The sequence below is a fragment of the Aquarana catesbeiana genome, linkage group LG11 (assembly GCF_042186555.1).
Source record: "Aquarana catesbeiana isolate 2022-GZ linkage group LG11, ASM4218655v1, whole genome shotgun sequence".
In the NCBI taxonomy this organism is placed as follows: domain Eukaryota; kingdom Metazoa; phylum Chordata; class Amphibia; order Anura; family Ranidae; genus Aquarana; species Aquarana catesbeiana.
The window spans coordinates 87,122,377-87,144,270 of NC_133334.1; the positions used below are offsets into that span (position 1 = coordinate 87,122,377).

The 21,894-nt window shown below is 39.3% G+C and overlaps 1 protein-coding gene across 2 annotated transcripts in view; it reads left to right on the top strand.

The window, feature by feature from the left end:
* The window catches only part of IGF2 (insulin like growth factor 2), a 58,679-nt gene that overhangs the window by 16,930 nt on the left and 19,855 nt on the right, over nucleotides 1–21,894 (top strand). The window contains exon 2 of one of the 2 annotated variants that reach the window (XM_073604704.1): nucleotides 16,895–17,072. In XM_073604704.1, the coding sequence (XP_073460805.1) occupies nucleotides 16,895–17,072 (178 nt within the window). The remainder of the gene's footprint in view (nucleotides 1–16,894; nucleotides 17,073–21,894) is intronic. The other variant, XM_073604705.1, reaches the window with a different exon arrangement.

The window sequence follows — 21,894 nt, forward strand, 5'->3', positions numbered from 1 at the left end:
ACATTAGGCACAAAACATATCAGAGATAGCACATAGCCTTTTACATTAGAGTAAAGACTTAAAAAGCACATTATTATTCTGACTCTATTTCTGTTTGTGCTGTCTGGTGTATCATTTGTATTCAGCAAAGCTGTCATTCTCCAGTCAAGCTGCCTACTGTTATTCCTTATGAGAATACATTGACGTAAGAACATAGATAATATGTCCGTCTGGCTCCCTGGTGCCCAACCCATGGCCCATTAGTCGCATGCATCCTTTTGGAGCTCATTGTGCAGCCTCGAGACCTTAGCAACCTGCCCAGGTGTTTCCTCAGACCTGATAAGAATGTGCTATTGATTTGCTTTGCTCTTATTCTTGTTTTTGTTGTTTGAGCTTTTGTAATGGATTCTGATGATGTAAATATCAAATGTGGTGACCGTGATTTTAAAGGTTGATGTAGGGGATGCAAACATGGCAGCATGGCAGTAAGGGGTTGGGTTTAATGGCAGTCATCTTTCGTTGTCGCATGTAACATGTCCTTAGGTTCTGTCCATCTCTTGTAGCATGTTCCTGGTCTCCAGCCATACTTGAATCACATCTGCAGTCTCTGACCATCTCCTGTTTCTTGTCAGCAGACTATGACTATTTTGTGTAATAAGTTTTCCACATGACAGTTTTTGTAGTGTTACATACTCCAAATATTATGTGCAACTCTTTGGGGGGGCTGCAGTTAGGCCGCCTATATCTAGAAAGTTGGCCATCACTGGTCCAGCCACCCCGACAGCCATGGGCTGCCCAATTCTAAAACAAAGTAAAACATTACCCCTATAAGTTGCAATTTAGAATTGTCCTTGATGACTGAGTGGGTTAATATTTAGTGAGCAATTCTTAAATGAATAATTCCAGATTGGTTTTACTTGTGTGTTACTTGGGAAGGTACAGTGTGTCCTTTTACTTTTGGGGGGAACGGACAGAGAAACATCAAGCACTATAGTGGAGAATGAAAGGGGAGGCAGACCGTAAATGCACGTTTGGAAACAAAACACCCCTTCATCATATTAGTGTCCCTATGGACAGAATATTAAGGCAAAACAAGTGAAAGCAGCCAGAATAGAGAGCTAAGTGGTGGCACCTGGCCAGCTGTAAAAGTCTGTTGTTTGCTTGTTTCATTCTGTTTTTCTTCCTCTTTCTCTCCCAGTTGCCTTCTCTCCGAGGTGATTGTTTGGAGAAGGAGAGAGAGAGAGAGAGCAGAGTTGGAAAGGCTTCTGCATTGTTGAGCAACAGGGAATAGGGGGCATGTGAGGGAACTTTTAACATGGAGAAGTAGCAGCAAGTGAGCAGATGTTGCTGATTCCCTCTAGTCCACTGCTCTACACCTTTAAAATACCCAATTAACTGTGTATTGGAAACAAAAAGCAGATGGGATGATTTGATCCAGAAAAAGTTTTGGGTTGTAGAGCCAGGACTGCTAAGAGGTAGAATCAGAAGAAACAAAGATGATGTGCATTGACTTTTCAGCTAACAACAGTCAGGCCTAGCTGTAGGTAGTGGGGAGAGATTGTTTTATCTTCTACTTAAAGGAGCACTAAGCCTAAAGCTGACCAAGGATGCTGCAATCTGGTTGTACAACCTACTTTAGATCTGCCAAAGACTATGTTGTGTAAGGGCCTGTCTGCTGGCATGATACAAACTGAACAGATTGGTAAAATAGACCTTCAATTTTTATAGCTGTTGATAAAGCTAATAAAATTGTACAAAAATTGTATACAATTCTTGTTATACTCACTGTGGAACCTAAGGGGTTAATCTTCCGCATTGTGTAAAAAGGCTGTTTGATCCTATCTTCTCTGATCCTCCCCTTCTTACAATGTCCCCAACCCATCTCCTGATATGGCAGAGCCTTTGGGGTCGCTCTGCACATGCTCAGTTTGGTGTGTGTTGCTAGAGAGTTTTTTTTTTCTTGGGAGGGTGCATGTGATCAGCACAGGGCCAATCAGCACTGTCCAGACAGAGGGTCAGGGATCCTGCAGCCATATAGGACAGTCAGAGGAGAATGAAAACTCCTCCTACAAGCTTTAACCAGACACTGATAGACGTCACAAGACTGCTATATACTGCTGATAGGAAAAGGTATTTAGCATTTTATATTTACTAAAATAATTGCATTTCCATGTTGTATGTACTGTGGGAGACCAGATATAATGAGTGCAGGGTCCTGGGTTTAGTAACACTTTAAGCCTTTCTCAATCTTTTTTCATCAGAGGTACCCTTGAAATTATTTTCAAGTTTCAGGGAACTTCAGCTAAAATTATTATATCTAAATTTCATTGTATAATAACAAGACCAGTAAATTGTAGAAAAAAGTTGCCATCGTACATTGATGGTCAGTATAAAATGTTCCCTTTATGTTGTTCAGTGTAGATACTACACAGGAGATCAGTCCACCAATGCTCCCTTGTCAATGAACCTCTAGCAACCTCTAGAAGATACCCTTGGGTTCTATGGAACCTTAGTTGAGAAAGGATTCTTTAAATGTATGCAAGAAAGCTAGCATACTGTATTCTATTCAGACATAGCTGTATGGTACCAGCCAACACCAGTCCTTTTTTTTTTGGTTATCTTATGGAGTGGGAGACCCTTTTTCTTGTAGATATGGAATGGAGAAGTAAAATAAAAATCAGATTAAAACCCATTTTTAAAGTTTGGTGATGCACTGAACAGGAACTATAAATGGTCCACAGCACAGATTCATGAAGCAGATACACCCACACACAAGAAGGTCTCTGAAATTTGGCTGAAATTGCTTTGTAATGTTGATAAAACCTATTTCACTTAAACAAGTTTATGTTATGTGTTTAAAGGTATATGCAAAGTTGATGTAGATGTTCAAACATTCCTTTACTATGTTGTATATTGTAGGGGAACATGCTCAACTGATAGTGGCAGTGGTAAACAATGCACAAGACAGAGACACCCAGGAACAGTCCAAGCAGGTTTGTCCTGCACTTTTATATAGCAAGGCAGCAAATAAACACATTATCAATGCAAGGGGGCTTTGTACAGCAAGTCAATAGCATCAAACAAGCAAAACACCTGCTCACCTGAGCCGTTAACTAAATTTAAGTCAGTTCTTCACCAACAGGGTGCACCTTAATGGGTTCCCCAACACAAACAAGCAGCACTTGTACTTTTATTCGTTTTTTCAGCACTCAGACTTTTCCCTAAAAAAATGGTCCTTCGGCAGGGAGAGCAAGAGAGAGAGCCTGGAGCATCAGTAATCTTGCATACATAAAGGCCCATGGACAGCTGAGACTAAACATAAGGACTGGCTACTAGATAAGATGTGGACCGAGGATTGTAGACTCTATCCCAAATCTCTATCTACAAATTCTCTGAGCTCCAGGACCCAGCCCAGAAACTATTAAGGTTGAAAAAGTTTGTTTTCTGTATGTATGTATGTGAGAAACCTAGGTGACACATATACACCATCCATAATCCCATACACAATCCATACACAAAGGGAACTCAGTACAATAAATGTGTTTATAGAGTAAAAGTCTTTTGATGGTTGATTCAAAATATGACAGGTGAGTTGACAAGCCAAATGGTATTACAGGGAAACATTACAAGGAATAGGCACTTAGACACTGTCCAGAGACAACTGTTTAGGGCCTGCGATGGCTTTTATGTTCTTACCTATTAATTGTATTAATGCTTTATGTGTCAGTAGGTAACATTTACACTGTTGAAATGACGTAGAGTTATTCAAACATTTGAGGGAATATCATTTGATTTTTCACTACCACCCTATGTACACAACTCAAATCCCTATCATTCTTGTAAAGGCCATGTCTTGTATGATGTCATCATTAGCTTTACAGTATTGTGATATAAAATGTAGAAGGCGTAGTCTTACCATACCATTTCAACGTAACCTTCCAAACCTCAATTTACCTGTACTAAGTCTCAACCTAACCCAAAATAGTAACCGTATTCTAGAAACATGTATACAGTCTTGGCAATAAATATTATAATAATGTGGTGACAATATTGCTGTGATAGCAGTGATGTTAAAAGAATGAAATTATAGTTAGAATAGTAGTGATATTAAAGCAATGATGTAACAACAATTTTTGCAAAACCGATCTATGGTACATATCTATAATTCACCAAATTATTGGTGCATAAGAAGAGAAAATGTGTGCATCCAAAAAAAAGTGACTTAGAATGGGCCCAACCATAACTGTTCCCTCTTTTTTTTATTATCAGGTGTACGCTCATACTGTAACCTGTGAAAGTGGCACTTCTCATTCCTCATACCTCTTTACTTGCTGTATAGAATGTAGTAGGGTTAGAACAGTCCTACAGTCTAGTAGGTTTTAAGTTAAAACTTGAACCATTTTTATAGCAGGCAAAGGGTTGTTTTACATTAGTGAGGAGAAAGCTATAGAGAAAGCCATAGTATGGCAAGAGTGTGGCATAGTTGTACTAAAGATATCACCTGTCAGTTCACTTTATGTAAAGGGAGCCACTGTCGAAGAGCATCAGTTAGGACACATAGATCTGAAAATGGTTCAGTTCCCAGACAATGTTATCATGTGTTGCGTTCTGATGAGTTATGGAGATGTCCAGGTTTACATTTTAGTCTTTAGTTCAGTTTTGCCTCTGTAGACACTGTATTATCATTATTATTTGATGGTAGCTTGTTGTCTACAATCCTGCTTTAATGGCAGAATTGAGCCTACCTTAGTCTAACGCATTCTGGGAACCAGGAAAATAGCAATCTCTCAGCTCAGTGCATTTTAAGAACACTCCTTTTATTATATTTAAAGCTACATTATATGATTAAAATATTAGGGGAGACACCACTAACAGAGGGCTGTGTAATTAAGATGTTTTGACGTCAATGGCTTTACTCTTGCCATCATAACATGCATGAGTTAGAATGTTTTTTTTTCTACCTCTTCAAGACTAATTATCATTAATCTGTGAATGACTCAGTACTATAATCTTAATGACTGCGTCAGTAGGTAAGTTGTGATTTCATCTTCATTTCTGGCTACGTGAGGCAATGAAGTTTGCTCTTCACTCTTCCCCTGTCAGAGAAATCCTTTGTTCAATTTTAGTTCTATACTACAAAAATAGCTCCAAAGCTTGTGCTGCTGGGCAAAATTGTTTTTGTTTTGTTTATTAATAGAGATTGAAAAAAATGATTGGAGCTGTATGTATAATTTACTTCCCTTGGTACAATACTTACACTTTACTCTGGCATTGAGCTTTACATGGCAAGAGTGTGCACAGAAATGTTATTTAGTCCCATTCCAGCATAGTCAGCAAAATACAGTAAGTCACTGAGAACTCAGACTGCCTTTGTTCCCCCCCTATATAATCCAATAAACTCTACTTAGGAATCTACATGTTGCCATTTCTGTTTGAATATTGATACAGAGGTCCTGTGTGGACCCAAAATGTTGGTAGTTGACATGTTGCCTCTTAGGTAAAGCGAGTTGCAACTCTGAATTTACCCTTGAAGTGGGAGAAAAGTCAGAATGGGGCACTAGGCAAGACTTTGCTGTCCCCATCCAGTTAATTGCAGAGAAGCCACCCTGTCTGCACTGCCTGTATTGGCATGACCCGCCACATAAGACATCAACTGCCTACAAGTGCATCCTCCACTGAGAACTGACAGGCAGATGCACAGTTTTGGCCTTGTGATAGCTCCCTGGTTTGTTGCAGAAACTCAAAGTTTGTGGCTGGACCACCTGCACATCCACTGGGTTCCAAGGTTTTACCTAGTTTGCCTTGTGCATGATTTAGCTCTACTTGGGAATGCAGGCAGTTTTATTGGATTAGGACATCGGCCTATTTGCATTTCTACAGCCTTCCAAGTTCCAGAAATAGAGACAAAATTGATACTAGACTATACTAAAGTAAAAGGGATAGATCTAGTGATTCACATAAACTTGCAAGGTTGACAGAGGTGACCCTACGTATTCGTGGAATGCTCAGGAGACTTCCTGTCCTGAGCCTGGGCTGTATTTACCAAATAATAATCGCAGGGCATTTTCTGGCCCAGCAGGGTAAAGGGAGGGGGACGTACTGGACATTTGTGGCTCAATCAGTAAGATAATTGTAAAGGGGGAAGGGGATGTTGAAAGGAGTGTAAAGACTCTTTATAGTTTTGAAAATGTGAGTCCGTCTCTTCTTTCTCTTGTTTGGTGGGCTGTAAAGTGGAAAAGTAGTAATGTGTGTATAAAAAAAAAGAAACACATCTGCATCCAGCAGCACATTTTACCAATAGAGTTTACCAAATAATCACATGCTAAAAGGCCAAAACCTCATCACTACTATGGAAAAGCAGACTAGTATAGACGAATTAACTTGCAAAACAGATGTGCTTGCTTTTATTGCATAGTTTGTTTACTTGATTAGTATTTAACCTGCACAGTTTACAGGTGTTCCTTGTATTACGCAAGGTTTTTGCTGATCGCTGGTTTCAAAGCTTTGATAATTACATACAGTCAGTGGTTTTCGAAAACTGACCCATATGCCAGTGAAGAATTAAGATGAATAATTATATTAAACTGCTTAACACACACTTTGTTAAATCAAAGGAATATCAAATCATTTCTTTACGTCATTTACATGCGTCTAAAAAATAAACAAGCCAGAACCAATGAACTTGTAAAACAGAGGCAAAAAAGTTCTTCTATTGCTGCAAGTCCAAAGGAATGTATACAGATGTCAACTTTATGACTTGCTCTATGAAGATGACATGTGCCTTATGTTGACCATCCATGCTTCAATTCTATTGTTTGGTTGATGTGCGATTTAATTAAAAGTTTGAATCAACAATTGCATGTGCATAACTGTGGTCATGAATCCTATCATATTTTGATTGATCAAATTACGAGTTTGCATGGTGAAAAAAGAGATATAGTCAAAAACTTACAATTGCATCGTCCAAATAGCGAACAAAATCCACTTTCCTGTGTGTGATGTATCAGTCAAATGGGTTGCTGACTATAGATCCAATATTCCTATATCCGGAAGTGATTGTTCGGAAAATAAATTAATCATGTATCGAAGCATGTATGGTCACCACTTAAGTGACTTTGCTTATTTAAGCAAACTCCCTTAAAAGTTCATCCCTGATCCACTTATGTTTACCAACTCTCCACTGATCCACTGAAGCACTCACTCACTGGGGCTTTTGGTTAGGAGGGAGCAAATGAGCCCCTCACAAGATGTAGTGCTAGGGCCTAGGCAACCAATTGCCAAGCCTGAACTCTGACAATAAAGCCCCACACACACTATCAGATTTTCTGCTGATTTTTTCCTTCAGATTTACCAAAACCATATAATATGAGGTCAAACCTTAGGAGTGTCAATGTGTATGCAATCAGGCAGGCCCTTACACTACATGGTTTTGGTAAATCTGAAGACAAAAATCAGCAGAAAATCTGATAGTGTGTATAGGGCTTTAAGAGCATGCTATCTACCCTGTGTAGGCTCTGATACCAACCAATGTGGATTTGACTCTTGGCTTTAATAGAGGAACTGAGAGGCAAATAAGCACAAAAAGGGTGAGTATAAGCAGGCCTGGAGGTGGGCATTCATTAGACTCTGACAGAGCCTCTTCAACCATAAAAATGGTGCCCTGGTACACTGGCATCTCAGGTTTATAGTGCCAACTTAGATGTGGCATGTTTTAGACACATAACAATCAGTAGAGCTAATCTTTGCTACAGAAATCATATCTGTGGTGCTCTTAGGCCCACATGAATGTCTCAGAATGCCAGAAATTCAGAATGTATATAAATCCAAATACGCTAGTAATAAAATAAAGTAATAAATAAAATATAAAATAATTCATAAAATATAGTAATAAAAATAATATAAATCTAAATACGCTATATGCTAATAAGGCAGGCCAGAGATGATGATTTTTTTTCTTTCATTCAGTTGGCTGGTTGAAAAAAAAATGATTTGATTCGATGTTGATGGGGGAATTTCCTCTCCAGTTGTATTCTGACAGTGGGAAGACTTCCCCGCCATCAGAATACAATAATCAGTGTTGCTGGCTATAACTGGCGGCACTGATCGAGTGGAAAAAACCCAACAGGCTGTTTGTACAGAAGCTGATTGAGAGATCGAATTCTGTACAACTAGCCTATCGATAGATGCATTGAAACTTTGCTGGTCCCTGCAGATTTCAATACATCTATGGCTGACTTAAAATTGTATAATAAGTTTCCCATTTGCTTCTTAAATGTAGTTGTGCATTTTTTTACTTATGTGAGTAAATGTATGATAATAATCTATAATAATAAATACCTATTGATACGTCCGGTTTCTGCTCTCTCTGAGACCCTTTTTAAATTGGGTGGCAACCAGCACCCAATGCTGCAGGAGTGGACCATGGTCACCCTTTGCTTTCATCTCAAAGTAATCAGTTTTCATAGTTGATTAACACCTGCTGTGACCTTTTAGCATGTAGACAAAGGACATACCATGCCATGCCCACTTTACTTGAACCATAAATAATGAATACACAAAAATAATTGGTTAAACCCGCAAATATAATAATTTAGAGCATACATGAAATTTTTAGTGTTGTATAACAGTTTTGGTAGTTAAATTGGCAGTGCATTTTTCAGTTGGGTACTTTACATTTAGCAACTGAGCTGGGGCCTCCTATAACCAGAGCTTCCACTTTCCTGGACAGCTCGGCCTGTTACAAAAAGAGGAAAAATAAAGGATTTACTGGCAGGATGAACAGGTAATAAAGGGGGGACTTGGAAAAACGAACTATGCTATTTTAATGTTATTGGCAGACTGCAAATAATAGATGTATTTTTTTTTCATTTTGAGTATAGTTACACTTTAACAGAAAATTCTACTGACGGAGCATGGAGGCTGTGTTGCATTCTTCTGAAAATACTAGTTCCCTGGGTGTAATGATCCAAAGTTTTCAGTACAGATCTGTAAATACTATGCATTTATCAAGTTTTAACGTGAGTTCTCTGCATACCCCGTCAGTGTCTCAAAAAATACTAAAGCACAGACAGCCAAACAGTTAGCATTTTCAGATCTAAGAAAACCTGTACTGGGAAAGATATGCAGGCTGCCATTTGCTGACCCCACTTCTGAAAATGTTACCTACTTGGCTGTTTTTAGCCTCACAAATGTCTGTTTTGAGGGGGGTTTCTTGGAATGAGCAAATAAACTGCAAGGAAGTGTGAGATGAATCCCTAAACTTCAATGTATGTTTTTCAGGCAAGTGATCTTATTTTTATTACTGAATCAGTTTTTTTAAGCAGGCACACAAGAAATTAATTATCCAGATCTCCACACTGACATTCATTCATGTTAATTCAGGATAGTATGAACTATAGATTATGGTTGCAGGTAATTGTTTGCAGTTGCAGAGATCTAAAAGTCCTTTCATTTCACCGGATAGGAACCCTCCGGAGCTCCACTCTGGACACTGTGCCTTTTCTCTTCTACATTCTAATACAGTTTAAAGCCAGCCAATTACAGAATTTGTAGAAATAACAACGTGCATGAGGAAAGTTACCCCGCACCTCTTCAAGTTTGACAGGATCTGATTATTGTAATTATCTGAAGCACAAATATGAATCATGTGAGGTTAGGGAAGAGAACTTTTTAAAGCTACTTTGTTCTGAAATTCTCTCGTTATGTTCTAGGACTAAACTTCAGGTTCCTCAAAGGGAAAGCCACAGAGGTTAGCTGAAGTATTGAATGGTATCCCAGAGTGAACCCTGGAGCTTTGTGACCTTAGTGGATTAATTGCTGGCCTAGCTAGCTTTGTTATTCAACATGACCACCTACTACTGCAATACTGAGAATGAGAAGCTACGCTAAAGTTCAGTAAACCCTCCATGCTGTCCAAGAAACATTTCTAAAAGTCAGTAAATCCACTGTATTTAATCTATTGCAGCTTGAGTGAACTTGCTTTTTTTCTCTGCTTCATCAAGGCTGTAGCCTCTTCTAACTAAAGCTAGCCATTTGGTTGGCCATCTATGCTCAACAGAAGTTAATTGTTTGATCACCTTCTGTCAAAGGGACATGCTGCAAAACGTTTCTTGATCAGTGGCTGCAGCCACTGATCCCTGTGTTCTGACAGCGGCAGGTGCTACTCTCAGAATACAATATCCTGGCAGGGGGGATCTGTTTTTGGGCTAAACAAAACAAATTTAACAATGTATTGACAGCTTTAGGCTATCCATACAAGTACAGATTTCTTTATGATCCCCTGCTGGCTATTGTATTCACACAACCAGCACCCATGGCAGTTTGTATATCTGAACAGTGACTGCACCTGATGCAGTCACTGTTTGGCTGACAGTTTTATACATGGCTTCTTCAACTTTTCAATCAAAGTTTGTCAGACTGGATGTTGCCAAAGGGGCCATCCATGTCCACAATTAGAGCTGTGCATTGCAGACTTGACTCAGGCTGTCAAGGCTTGTAATAGTCTCTAGAACCTTGTTTACAAGCTCATAATCAGAAATATTCAGAAAACGAGGACTTTAACCTTCCTTTGCATCCAGGTACAGATTTCCAGGAAGACAGTTTAAACACATTTCTATTCAAAAAGTCAGATTTCTATTTGCTGTCTGTATCCCATAAGGAGATTATCCTTCATTTTATGTCCTGTAGACCTGTAGACCTGTAGACATGTAGACACAACAAGAAGTGAGACAAAGTTTTGCCAAAGCAAGGGAAATTTCCTCTAATGCCCTGTACACACGATAGGATTTTCCAATGGAAAATGTGTGATAGTACCTTGTTGTCGGAATTTCCGACACACAAAGTTTGAGAGCTTGCTATAAAATTTTCCGACAACAAAATCTGTTGTTGGAAATTCCGATCGTGTGTACACAAATCCGACGCACAAAGTGCCACGCATGCTCAGAATAAATTAAGAGACCAAAGCTATTGGCTACTGCCCCGTTTATAGTCCCGACGTACGTGTTTTACGTCACCGCATTCAGAACAATCGGATTTTCTGACAACTTTGTGTGACCGTGTGTATGCAAGACAAGTTTGAGCCAACATCTGCCGGAAAAAATCCATGGATTTTGTTGTCGGAATGTCCGATCAATGTCTGACCGTGTGTACAGGGCATTAGACAGTACTCACTGGAACCCACCTGAAGATTTTTTTTTTTCCTGTCTGCCAACTCAAAATTTTGGATTCTCTCTCAGTAAGTAGGCTGAGCCCAATGAGTGAGTTTAAGTTACACACTATTAAAGCAGAACTAAACTCATTGATTTAACGGTTTAAAAGAACAGCTACATTCCTGGAATGCCAGAAACGCTATTTGTCACATTTGCTTGTGCTCTCAACCAAACTGTCAAACCATCAAATGGCTGGTGTCATAACTGATCACAGGTGCAGCACCATGGCAATTGCAGATCAAACAGAGGCTAAGATGGCACCTTCCTTGGCTATAAAGAGTAGGAGGGTTTAGTCTTGCGTTAAGTTTGTGGGAAATGTACATTTAAAAGAAAAGAATCCTACTTTTTGAGATCATTTTTTTTTTTTAATTCAATGTATAAACAAAATACACAAGGGCTTGTACATATAGCCGTTTGCTTTTGAGGTTATTATGTGGCTTATTCTTTTAATAAAATACCCTGCAGCATTGTTAGAACTGAATACATGAGTCATTGATCATGATGACTACATTGGTCAATTACACAGCCACAGGGACCTTGCAGGGTAACATATGGCAGTTTAGATGGAGTCTGCTCTTTTCTTTGCTCTGGATTGTCTTGAATAATAACTATGACAGCATCAGTGTTCTGTTGGAGATCAACTCTGCAAATGATAACATAAAGCATGCCGAGTGATCACTGAATGGACTGAATGTGACAAATCATATTGGCTTTACCTGCTCATACTAAATGTGGATGGCCCCAAAGGTGCAGTTCTAACTTTTGGACCAAAACATGTCCCCCATTGTTCCATACCCGTACCTCTTTGTGCTCAAGTGTTTCACATTTTCAAATAGTATAACAGAAAAATAGAGATTTTTCACCATAGCAGCTTCTTCTGCATTTGCCTTGGAAATTTAAGGTCATGTCACCTTAGCAACTTTATATGTGGCAGTTAAAAAACAAATTTGCTTGTTTTCTCTGAGCTGAGTACAATCTGAGTTTAGGCTGATAAATATTGCTGGCTTGCCATGGTCATCATCAGCTATATTTAGGTAACATGAGTTGCTCCTAAAGCTGTAGCCAACTACAAAAAACAGAATCACTTAGAGACTAAGCTAAAAATCGCTTGGAATGTATGTGACATAGACGTCTTGATAACTAACCTATCCTTTGTTCCTAGCAAGAAATATGCAAAGTGGAAGGACTGCTGTAGTAGATGAAATTAAATTCTGCTACAAAATGGCCAATGTGATATGGGTCTATCTGTTCAAGTTTTTTTAGAACATTTTGTTCTTATTAAGGTCCATCATTGCAGATGTCTAAAAAATGCCCTAAAAGTCTTGTTTTCTAAAATACTGATGGACTTTCTGTTTTTCCTTTCCACTTAAAAGAATTAAACAATGAAGAGTTTTAGCAAGGAATTATATTTTTCACAGATTTTGGGTCTAAGGGTGTCCTTATATCTTGTTTTAGAAAGCTGGAAAGGTTTTCCCCACTGGCTTCTTTTAACTTTTAGGATGCCTTGACCCTACACCTGCCTTGGTATCTCCATCTCCCTGCTGCTTTCTCCATAATAGAACAGAAAAGAGGCTCTCTTGTCATAGTATTGAAAGGTGGGTGGATCTGGGAATCTATGTGCAGAAAGGTCTGTACTGTAGTTGTAGCTCCAGAGATAGTCTAAGAACAGTATAGGTAAGGGTCAGTAAGGTATGCGTGTCTGAATAATGTGGGTGGGCTGTGATTGTAATTTTTTTTTATTTTTGCTTTTTTTTGTTTTTGTTTTTTAATAATAAACATGTCATACTTACCAGCTCTGTGCAATGGTTTTGCAAAGAGCAGCTCCGATCCTCCTCTTCTTGGGTCCTTCGCCAGTGCTCTTGGCTCCTCCTCTTCTCTCTGTGGCATCATAGGAAGCCACTTACTATGGGGGCACTTATGCAGGCTGGATCCTGAGCTAGGCTGTGTGTGTCTTTTCGACACACACAGTGCAGCTCAGCCACTCCCCCCATCCCGCTGCATCCTCACAGGACTTAACTGACAGCAGCATAAGCCAATGGCTCCCACTGCTTCCTCCATATCCAATGAGGAGAGAGAGAGTAGCAATGTCGCTCTTGGACACAGAGCTGGATCGAGATCAGGCTCAGGTAAGTATTTGGGGGGATAGGGGGGCTGAAGGGAGCTGACAATAGTTTTTTCTTAAAAGCCTTAAGCTTTTATAGCCACTTTAACTTTAGTGAAAAACACAGTATGTTTGGAATTACTAAACTTGAATGTACTATTTAACTATCCCATTTGCAAACACGTAGCTCTAGATGTCATTTACTCAGTTTAAGCCAAATTTAAATCAGTTTATTTACATTTTTACTGGGTCACATATATTATTGTGAAATTCTCTATAGATTTAGCTTTGCATCACAGATATTGATTTAAGGAAGTAATTTCAGGCCTCCTAACCTACTGGGACCCAGTCCTGTTTATTTAAACCTGAAGTCACTCACTTCTGCTGAGAACTGTATAATTCTTCTAAGTGCTTAAAGGTATAGTTTGTATTTAAAAAAATGCATGTTAGCAGACGTTGCCAAGTGAAAGACATCTGTATGCTGCTCACGCAGGTTTCAGCGCTGATAATTTATTTTTATTGTTCTAGGATTTATAATTGTGTTTTTTGTTATTGTTATGCTGCATTTTTTGTGCTCCTGTCTTTTGTGCAGGGGTAAGGACTCTACTGTACGTCATGGGGGTTTGTTTTGAATTATTTTAACTGTTACAATCAGAAAGCACTGGGGGGGGGGGACATGTATGAGAAGTCACTAAAAATAGAAGTGTCTGTGTTGCCCATAGCAACCATTCAGATTCTCCTGTTTATTTCCAAATAGTCACTAGGATTTTAGGTAAAATTAAATATTATTGTTATAGACACTATAGACTGCTCTTCAAGAAGGTACAATGCACTTAAAGAGCCTGAATTATTAAAGGATGGGGTGAGGTAGCATAGTTACCAACTATCCCTCTTCCTGCTTGATAGCACCATCATTTCGCATCCTGTCTTGTGCTCCCTCCATGTCCCACTGGGCATGGGAGCAGAACAACTTGGCGTGGTAGATGTGATGTGCACTGCCATTTTTCTTATGATAGTTACAGTACAACCAGGCGGATGACACAACCTACAAATAGGGAATAGAGTGGTGTCTTTTCTTCACCCCCAGCTTGCTAAATAGATAGCAGGAGACTGATAAAGTCATCCTTCTGCTCACTTAACTCTCTTCTCCTATTAGCATGTTCCTAATCAATACATTTTCATGCAGCACACCTGACTGGCTCCCAGTCATGCTCCTCACTTTCTCAGTCTGAGTACTGCTGTATAGGACATTATAAGAGGCTAATACAATTCTTGCACTTAGTTGCATTAAAAATCATTTAAATCATTTATTAATGAATACAGAACCCCATTCATTTACATCTTTTATATCTTCCTGGAGATCACCTTTAAATATTGTGTCCAATTAAAATGAGCACGAAGCCCAGTGATGCATTTTTATTCATTTTTTGATCTTTAGCACCCAATAATGTCTGACGGTGCCAACTAAAGGTTTACACAAGCATCGGGTGTCTTTCTTTATCTAGCACCAATGTGTACATAGCCTACAATCAGTGTGAAGGTTGCACATGAACTGCAATAAATCAGAACAGTCAGCTGAAGGCTGACAATTCAAATTTATGAGAACAATGTAAATGTTTGCCCAAGTACTTGGAAAGGTTTGTATCCTCCTAGGGTATTTATAGAAAAAATGGCAAGTTGGAGAAGGTAGCTAAATTTATCTGGCCGAGCACTGCTAGGGTTCAGAAGTTTGTGGATTAAGTGTGTAAAGCTTGTGTAATAAATAACGGAACAATATAACATCCATACTTTGCAGGGCACTTTTCTGTTTCCTGTTTCTGCATGACTATCATGGCAGTTCATTTATGGCTATCTGTATCTTCTTAAAACATTTACAAAATTACCAGGATAAAAAAGACCCAGACCTACAAGACATTTCCTTTGTGTAAAGTAAACAGATGGGAGGATTAACAGCATTGTTTCCAGTGAAGTCACTGCCTTTGTATTAAGGCTTGCTGTGTTAATATATTAGTGGTAGAGTTCAGGGTAAATTTTTTCCAAGTAAGGGGTGCATCAGTCATTTGAATGATAAGAGTCTTTCTTGTGCTATGTGTATACAGTGTGTGAACTGGGCTTGGGCTTTACAGGCCTTACATGGTGTAGCTAAATAAAGATGGAAATGAACACCCATTCCATTCTTGCTGTTACTTGCTCAAGTCAACATATCCTCTCCCATTCAAGGATAGCACATATCTTCCAACTTTCTGAGAGGGACAGCTTTCAGTGTATGGGCAAAAGGATATATCCCTGCAATGCCCCCAGTTACATAGCCCACCTGTCCCTGATTTCGGGGGACTGTCCCTGATTTGGAACAAAGTCCCTTTGTCCTTCTTCCCTCTTCATTTGTCCCTCATTTTGTTCTGATACATACAGTTGTATAAAAAATGCACAATTTATGCCTATATACTTTTCTTAATAGATGTCCCTCAGTCCCCCGTTGGGTGGTATGCAGTTACAATAATAATAATAATAATAATAATAATAATAATAATAACAATAATAATAATAAATATTGCTTACTTTTTTGGGGGTTGTTTCTTTGGACCAGGATTATACATATGACACTATAGGCAGCTTATATTGCTTTGACTAGATGGCAATGTGGAGACAAAGGACAGACTGGAGGGATAGACTGAGATACATACAATGCACAACCCAAGCCTTGAAATCTTTAACCCCTTGTTAGATAGAGAGTCATGCACATATATGATAAAACTGATAGTGGAATCTGCCAGTCCAGTACAGATAGATTTAGTTATAGCAAACACAACTCCACAGCCCCCTTATAAACATTACATAAAAAGCAAGAACTATGTGGGATTTTTCAGTCCCAGCGTTTTCAGAGAAAAAGTATATAAAAGGGCGAGCAGCAATTTTTAAATATTTTTAAAAAATTCATATATCTATGGGAACATTTACCAATAAGTAAATCGGTGTTATTTCAATTCGGTTGCAAAAGTGGAATGACATTTTAAGGGTGTGAAAGGGCAGGAACATGAATGTTCTGGTTCTTGAATGGAACTTCAAACCTACTCAGGAAAGGAAAACTTTTCAACTAAGAATGATAATTATATTTGACACAAAAGATAAGAGACTACATGTGGACCTCAGTTTTCTAAATCACTATCCAACAGTTTTACAAACATCCTCACCTCTGTGATTGTTACTCTCCCTGCCTTATTTTGCTAACTACCCAAGTTTAATTACATTTGCTGTGTATGTTTGTGCCTTTCTTTTTTTCCCTGAGAGATTGTCTTACTTAACATTCTGCTAAAACTTTGGGTACGGGGTGCAGCCTGAAAGCTTGTCCCGAAAAGTTGGATGTTAGTGCAGATAAAAAAAAAGTATTATGAGCAGTACTCAATTGTTCTTTCTCAATAGTGAAAATGTAAGGTTTCACCAGCAGGGGGGCCTGTAGATTAAATCTAGAATCAGAACCAGCATTAGCACAGTGGCATACATACTGTTATGTTATTTGTTCTTTACAGTGGGCTGAATTTTAGTGTACTGTAAAAATAATATTTGGGAAATTCCGTTGTTAATTTTTTTCAGTTTTTTACACTTCCAGGTGCCAGGAGTGCCAGTCCCCCGACATGCCCTTCTACTCCTCTACACCTTCATAGCATACACAGCAGAGTCATCAATAGTTTCATGCCAGGGTGAAACCCTCTGTGGTGGAGAACTGGTAGACACATTGCAATTTGTGTGTGGAGACCGAGGCTTCTACTTCGGTAAGTCAGCCTACAGTAAGTACCCATCCATTCATCAATCTTCATCATTCATTGTCATCATTTTTCATGTCATTCTTCACCATTGCATGTATCGTGTTTATTCACAAATTAAAGGCTATGCAAGCTTTAATAATGACCTTTTGGTCTGTTAAATATATACCATTGAAAGTGTATTGTTATATCTGAAAAGTGCAAAAAAATACATGTTGATCAGATCATAAATCTAGTGAGCCAATAACTTCCTGTGTTCAGTTATTATCAGTTACTAGTTAACTCTAAGGACTACAGAACCCCACCAATCTATGATGGGTGGAGTCCTGTAGTCCTGTCCTGTTTCTGTTGTCCTGATATTCTATATAGGTGTATAGGTATAGGTGTATAGGTGAGTAAATGTTGTCACCCTAGGACAGGAAGTGTAATACTGATAGGATTGCAGAGTGAGAATTGGGAAAAAAGCCTAAAAAAGGGAAAATGAATGCAGCCACCACATCTAAGGACTGGTAAGCCATAATATATAAAAAAAAAAATTGGGTTCAGATAGGCTTTAACAAAACTCTGCATGATTACCATGAAACAAATACTAACGGATATGAAATGTCACAGAAAACAGCTGGTGGTGTAGTGTTTCTAGGGTTGGCACCCTGCTAAGAAACAAACAGAAGAATCTACAGAGAAGATCACAAACAGGCCGGGACATATCGGAGAAGGGTTTGCTGTAGTTGTGTCCAGTTTAACCCTCTGTTTCAGACATAGTTTCAACATCTTAATTTATCACTCTAGGAATTTAACCCACCCTGCGCTGGAATTCTTCAGCGCCAGTGTCAGCTGTCCATGAAAACCACGTTAATGTTTAGCAGTGTTTAAATAAATATCATAGCTGGAGTTGTTATGCTAAGAGTTTCACATATGACTCTTATGACAGTATGTCACAATGACATTGAATCATGATTGATTAGCCTGTTGTGTTACCCTCGGTGTCAGATTATATCTGACTTGGCCCTGTTTATCAAAGCAATATTCAATTAAAATTAAATCCCAGTCTGCTCCAGACGCCTGTGCTAGGACTGTGCTTACAAAGTCAGAGCCTCGTGCTAAAGTCAATCTGTCAGCCATATTAAACTTTTTTAAAGCCCAACTGGGGGAAAAAAAAAATGTTTTCCCATGCAGTGGGGTTGAACCCACACTGCATTGGTCAACTTCTTGTTTTGTCTAGGGGTGAGGAGAAAGCTTATACTCACTGGATTCTTTGTTTCACCGGAAAATGGCACTCCCCTATGGTCAAGCAGTGGACTGTTCCCAGTCTATAAAGTCTGCTCTGGGCTTGATGACGTCAGGAACAATTCAAGACCATTGGAGCATGGGGGGTTCCAGACTGGTCTTGTGCTGAAAGGATCGAAGAATTAGGTAAGCATATCCCCTTTCTCTTCTCTACTAGACAAAAAGGAGCAGTTACCCCATGCACTGCACTTTTTTTGCCCGCATTGGCTTTAAAGCAAAAACCCTACCAAAATTGTTTTTTTTTTTTTTACTAACGCCTAAACTTTTCAGAGCAAAGCCCCACCAAATACTAATCTTGTCCTTTGGTGGCACACTTATTGATCAATGTGGAACTCTCATTGAATGGGGGTATGAGGCTTAGTTTTAGAAGGGGTGAGGCTTAAGCCTAGTACACACGGGCCAAATGTCAGGCGGCATAAGCCGGTTCAATAGAAACTGGCCGACATTCGGCCCATGTGTACTGGAGTGGGTCAGAGTGGGTCAGACAGAAGCCGGCCTGTCGAAGGGGCATGACCGAAAAATAGGTCTGCTGATCGGCTCAGCCAATGGCTGAGTGTATTGACCGGAGTGTTCCGTCGGGGGGGGACAAAAAAAACTAGGCTTTAGCCCCAAATGTTGGCAAAGTCAACACTTTAATGGTTTGGTTGATAAATTTGGAGCAGGGCACAATGGGGTTTTTTTTTTATAGACAAATAGACTTCATTTTGCATTTTACAAAATTTTCCTTAGCTTTTAGAGAATGAGGTTAAAATTCACTTTGCAAAAATAAAAATTAAAATCCCAGTCCCATGCATGTAAAATTAAAAAAAAAATTCTATTTTTGCTTGCATATGATTGAATGATGGAAGTCAGCAGAATTCCACCTCATTTTCTAAGCTTAGGGAAATTTTTCTTGCAAAGTGAACAGTCCATTTACTTTAAGTGAACCAACACTTGTAAATTAACATTGTCTTGTGGCCCATCAACTACTCCGTTCTGTTTTCAGCACTGGGAGACCATGCAGAATTCTAAAGCCTCATACACACAATCAAATTTTCGGGAATTGTGTGATGACAGACTGTTTCGCCTAAAATCTGACCATTAGTATGCTCCATCAGACAATTGTTGGGCAACTTTCCGCCAACAAATGGATGGCGGTTTAGTAAATTTTCAGCGGACAACGGTCTGTTGTCAGATTTTCCGATTGTGTGTACACAAGTCCATCACACAAACGTCCAAAGTACAAACACGCATGGTGCCCAAAGGGTGGCGCTCAAGAGCTGGAATTCCATGTAGTATGTCACTACGTTCGTGTTTGTTGGCCGACAATCGTGTACCGTTTGTATGCAAAACAAGTTCCTGGCACTCGCCCTTCAGACATAAGTCTGATGCTTTGTCTGCGGAAAATCCAATTGTGTGTATGAGGCTTTAATGTTGGATGGTTGATCCTGGTGTTGGGGGAAGCGTTGGTGAATAAGGCCCCTTTCACATGATCAGGTCTGCCTGTCAGCTTTTTGGACCCTCCATCACCCCTATGGACCGGCGAGTGTAAACGGAATTGTGTCCAATTACTCCCGCCTATCTCCAAATACATTTGCTGTCTGATACTGTGTCTTTTATGGAGAAACAATACATTTTGAAGATTTTGAAGAGCAAGTAAGGAGTTGCGGGACTATCTCTTTTCGGGATAAGTCCCCCTCCCTTTGGACAGACCAGTGCGGAGGCAGCCAGGTGTAAATAGACAACGGCCATCCGCAGAGCAGGATCTGTCTCTGTCCACTTAGCATAAACTGAGCAACATGAACCTGTCATCTCCCCGTTCTGCTCTGATCAGCAGGGGATCAGTGGACAGATCCTCTGCTGACCTAATCGGAGTCCGCCCCGTGCGAAAGGGGCCTAAGAGGTGCATTAGGATCCCCTTCACACCACATGTATTGGGCTGCTCTGGGCATCCTTGCCAAATGTAGTCCCAATATATAGACAAGGCCTTCCAGTTCAGTAGGACATGCTGTACTTTTTTTAGAGTGTTGCATCACAATACACAACATTGCATTCTGCTGCCATGAATAAAGACAAATGAAATGATCTTTTGTAACATTTCATTAAAATTGATCAGTATTCTGTGGTTGCTGGAGTGAACCAGCCCTTAATGTGGATGGACCACCAACAGCTATGGAATGTTGAGGGGCTATCAACAGCTATGAATTTCCAATTTAGTCTTATAGTCCTATTTGCACCATAGAGGGTCAAAGACCATGTATTCTGTTCTTTGAATAGTTCACAAATGATTTGCTGTCCAAATTAAAAAGATAAAAATGTTTTGAAAGAATAGTAAAATGGTTTTACTGCCCTATAAAGGGCAGTAAAAAAATAGAGTAGAGTAGAATAAAATGGTGATCGTTGCAACGTTTTATGGTACACGGTATTTGCGCAGCAATTTTTCAAAGGCTTTTTTTTGGGAAAAAAACATGGATAAAAAAACAAAAAAAAACATAACCCGATTTTTTTGTATAGTGTGAAAGATGATATTACTCCAAGTAAATAGATACCTAACATGTCACGCTTTAAAATTGAGCACACTCGTGGAATGGCGCCAAACTTCAGTACTTAAAAATCTCCATAGGCGACACATTACATTTTTTTCCAGATTAAATGTTTAGAGTTACAGAGGAGATCTAGTGCTAGAATTTTTGCTCTCGCTCTAACAATCGCGGCATATGTAACCTGTGTGTATCTGGCTCTGACACTAGCCAGTGCCTCACCAGCCACATCCCTGGTCACAACACACTGCGTCCAAAAGACTAGAAGGATCTTCAATAAAGTTATAAACAAATAAAAAAAGTGAACAGTGTGATGCGCTGTATTAATGCATTGCGCCACTCTGCCCCCCCCCCCCCCCAGCCCTTCGCAATGCACATCAGTGCACAAGTGTTTTAGCAAGCAGTCTGGTCTCAACAAGCCATAACTGTCTGGCATTCTACTTGTACACGTTGCAAAGCCAGCCATCAGTGGTGGGAGTAGAAGCAGTTCTTGTTTGCACAGTAGGATTGCCAGCTGTACACTATTAGCAGAGACACCCTTTGTTTTCAGGAGATAATATTGTTCTGTTCCCCCAATGTCCCTAACCTGCAATCCTCAGCTAATAAAAAACATCAGTCATGGTGAAATCCAGTTATTTCTTTCTTTTATCTTTAAGACTGATGTCAGATGGGAGCGTGGGTCTTGCAACTTAAAGTAGATGTAAATGCTGAATGGCATTTCATTTGTTAAAGTTCTGTGTATCATTAAACAAGCAATTTAAAAAAAAAAAAAAAAAAAATATATATATATATATATATATATATATATATATATATATATATATATATATATATATATATATATTTATCCTATGTTGAATATCAGCACTGCTGATCTACTGCAAACACTTTTTCAGACACTTTCTATCTACATGCATGCACTCTAGCTATGACTGCCTGGCATTATTTAGGATTGGCTTCCTGATGGTGACCATGGTTGGGCCCCCTTTAGTCTCCAGACAGGGTGACAACACAAAACAAAATAATTGAGAGACATGGAC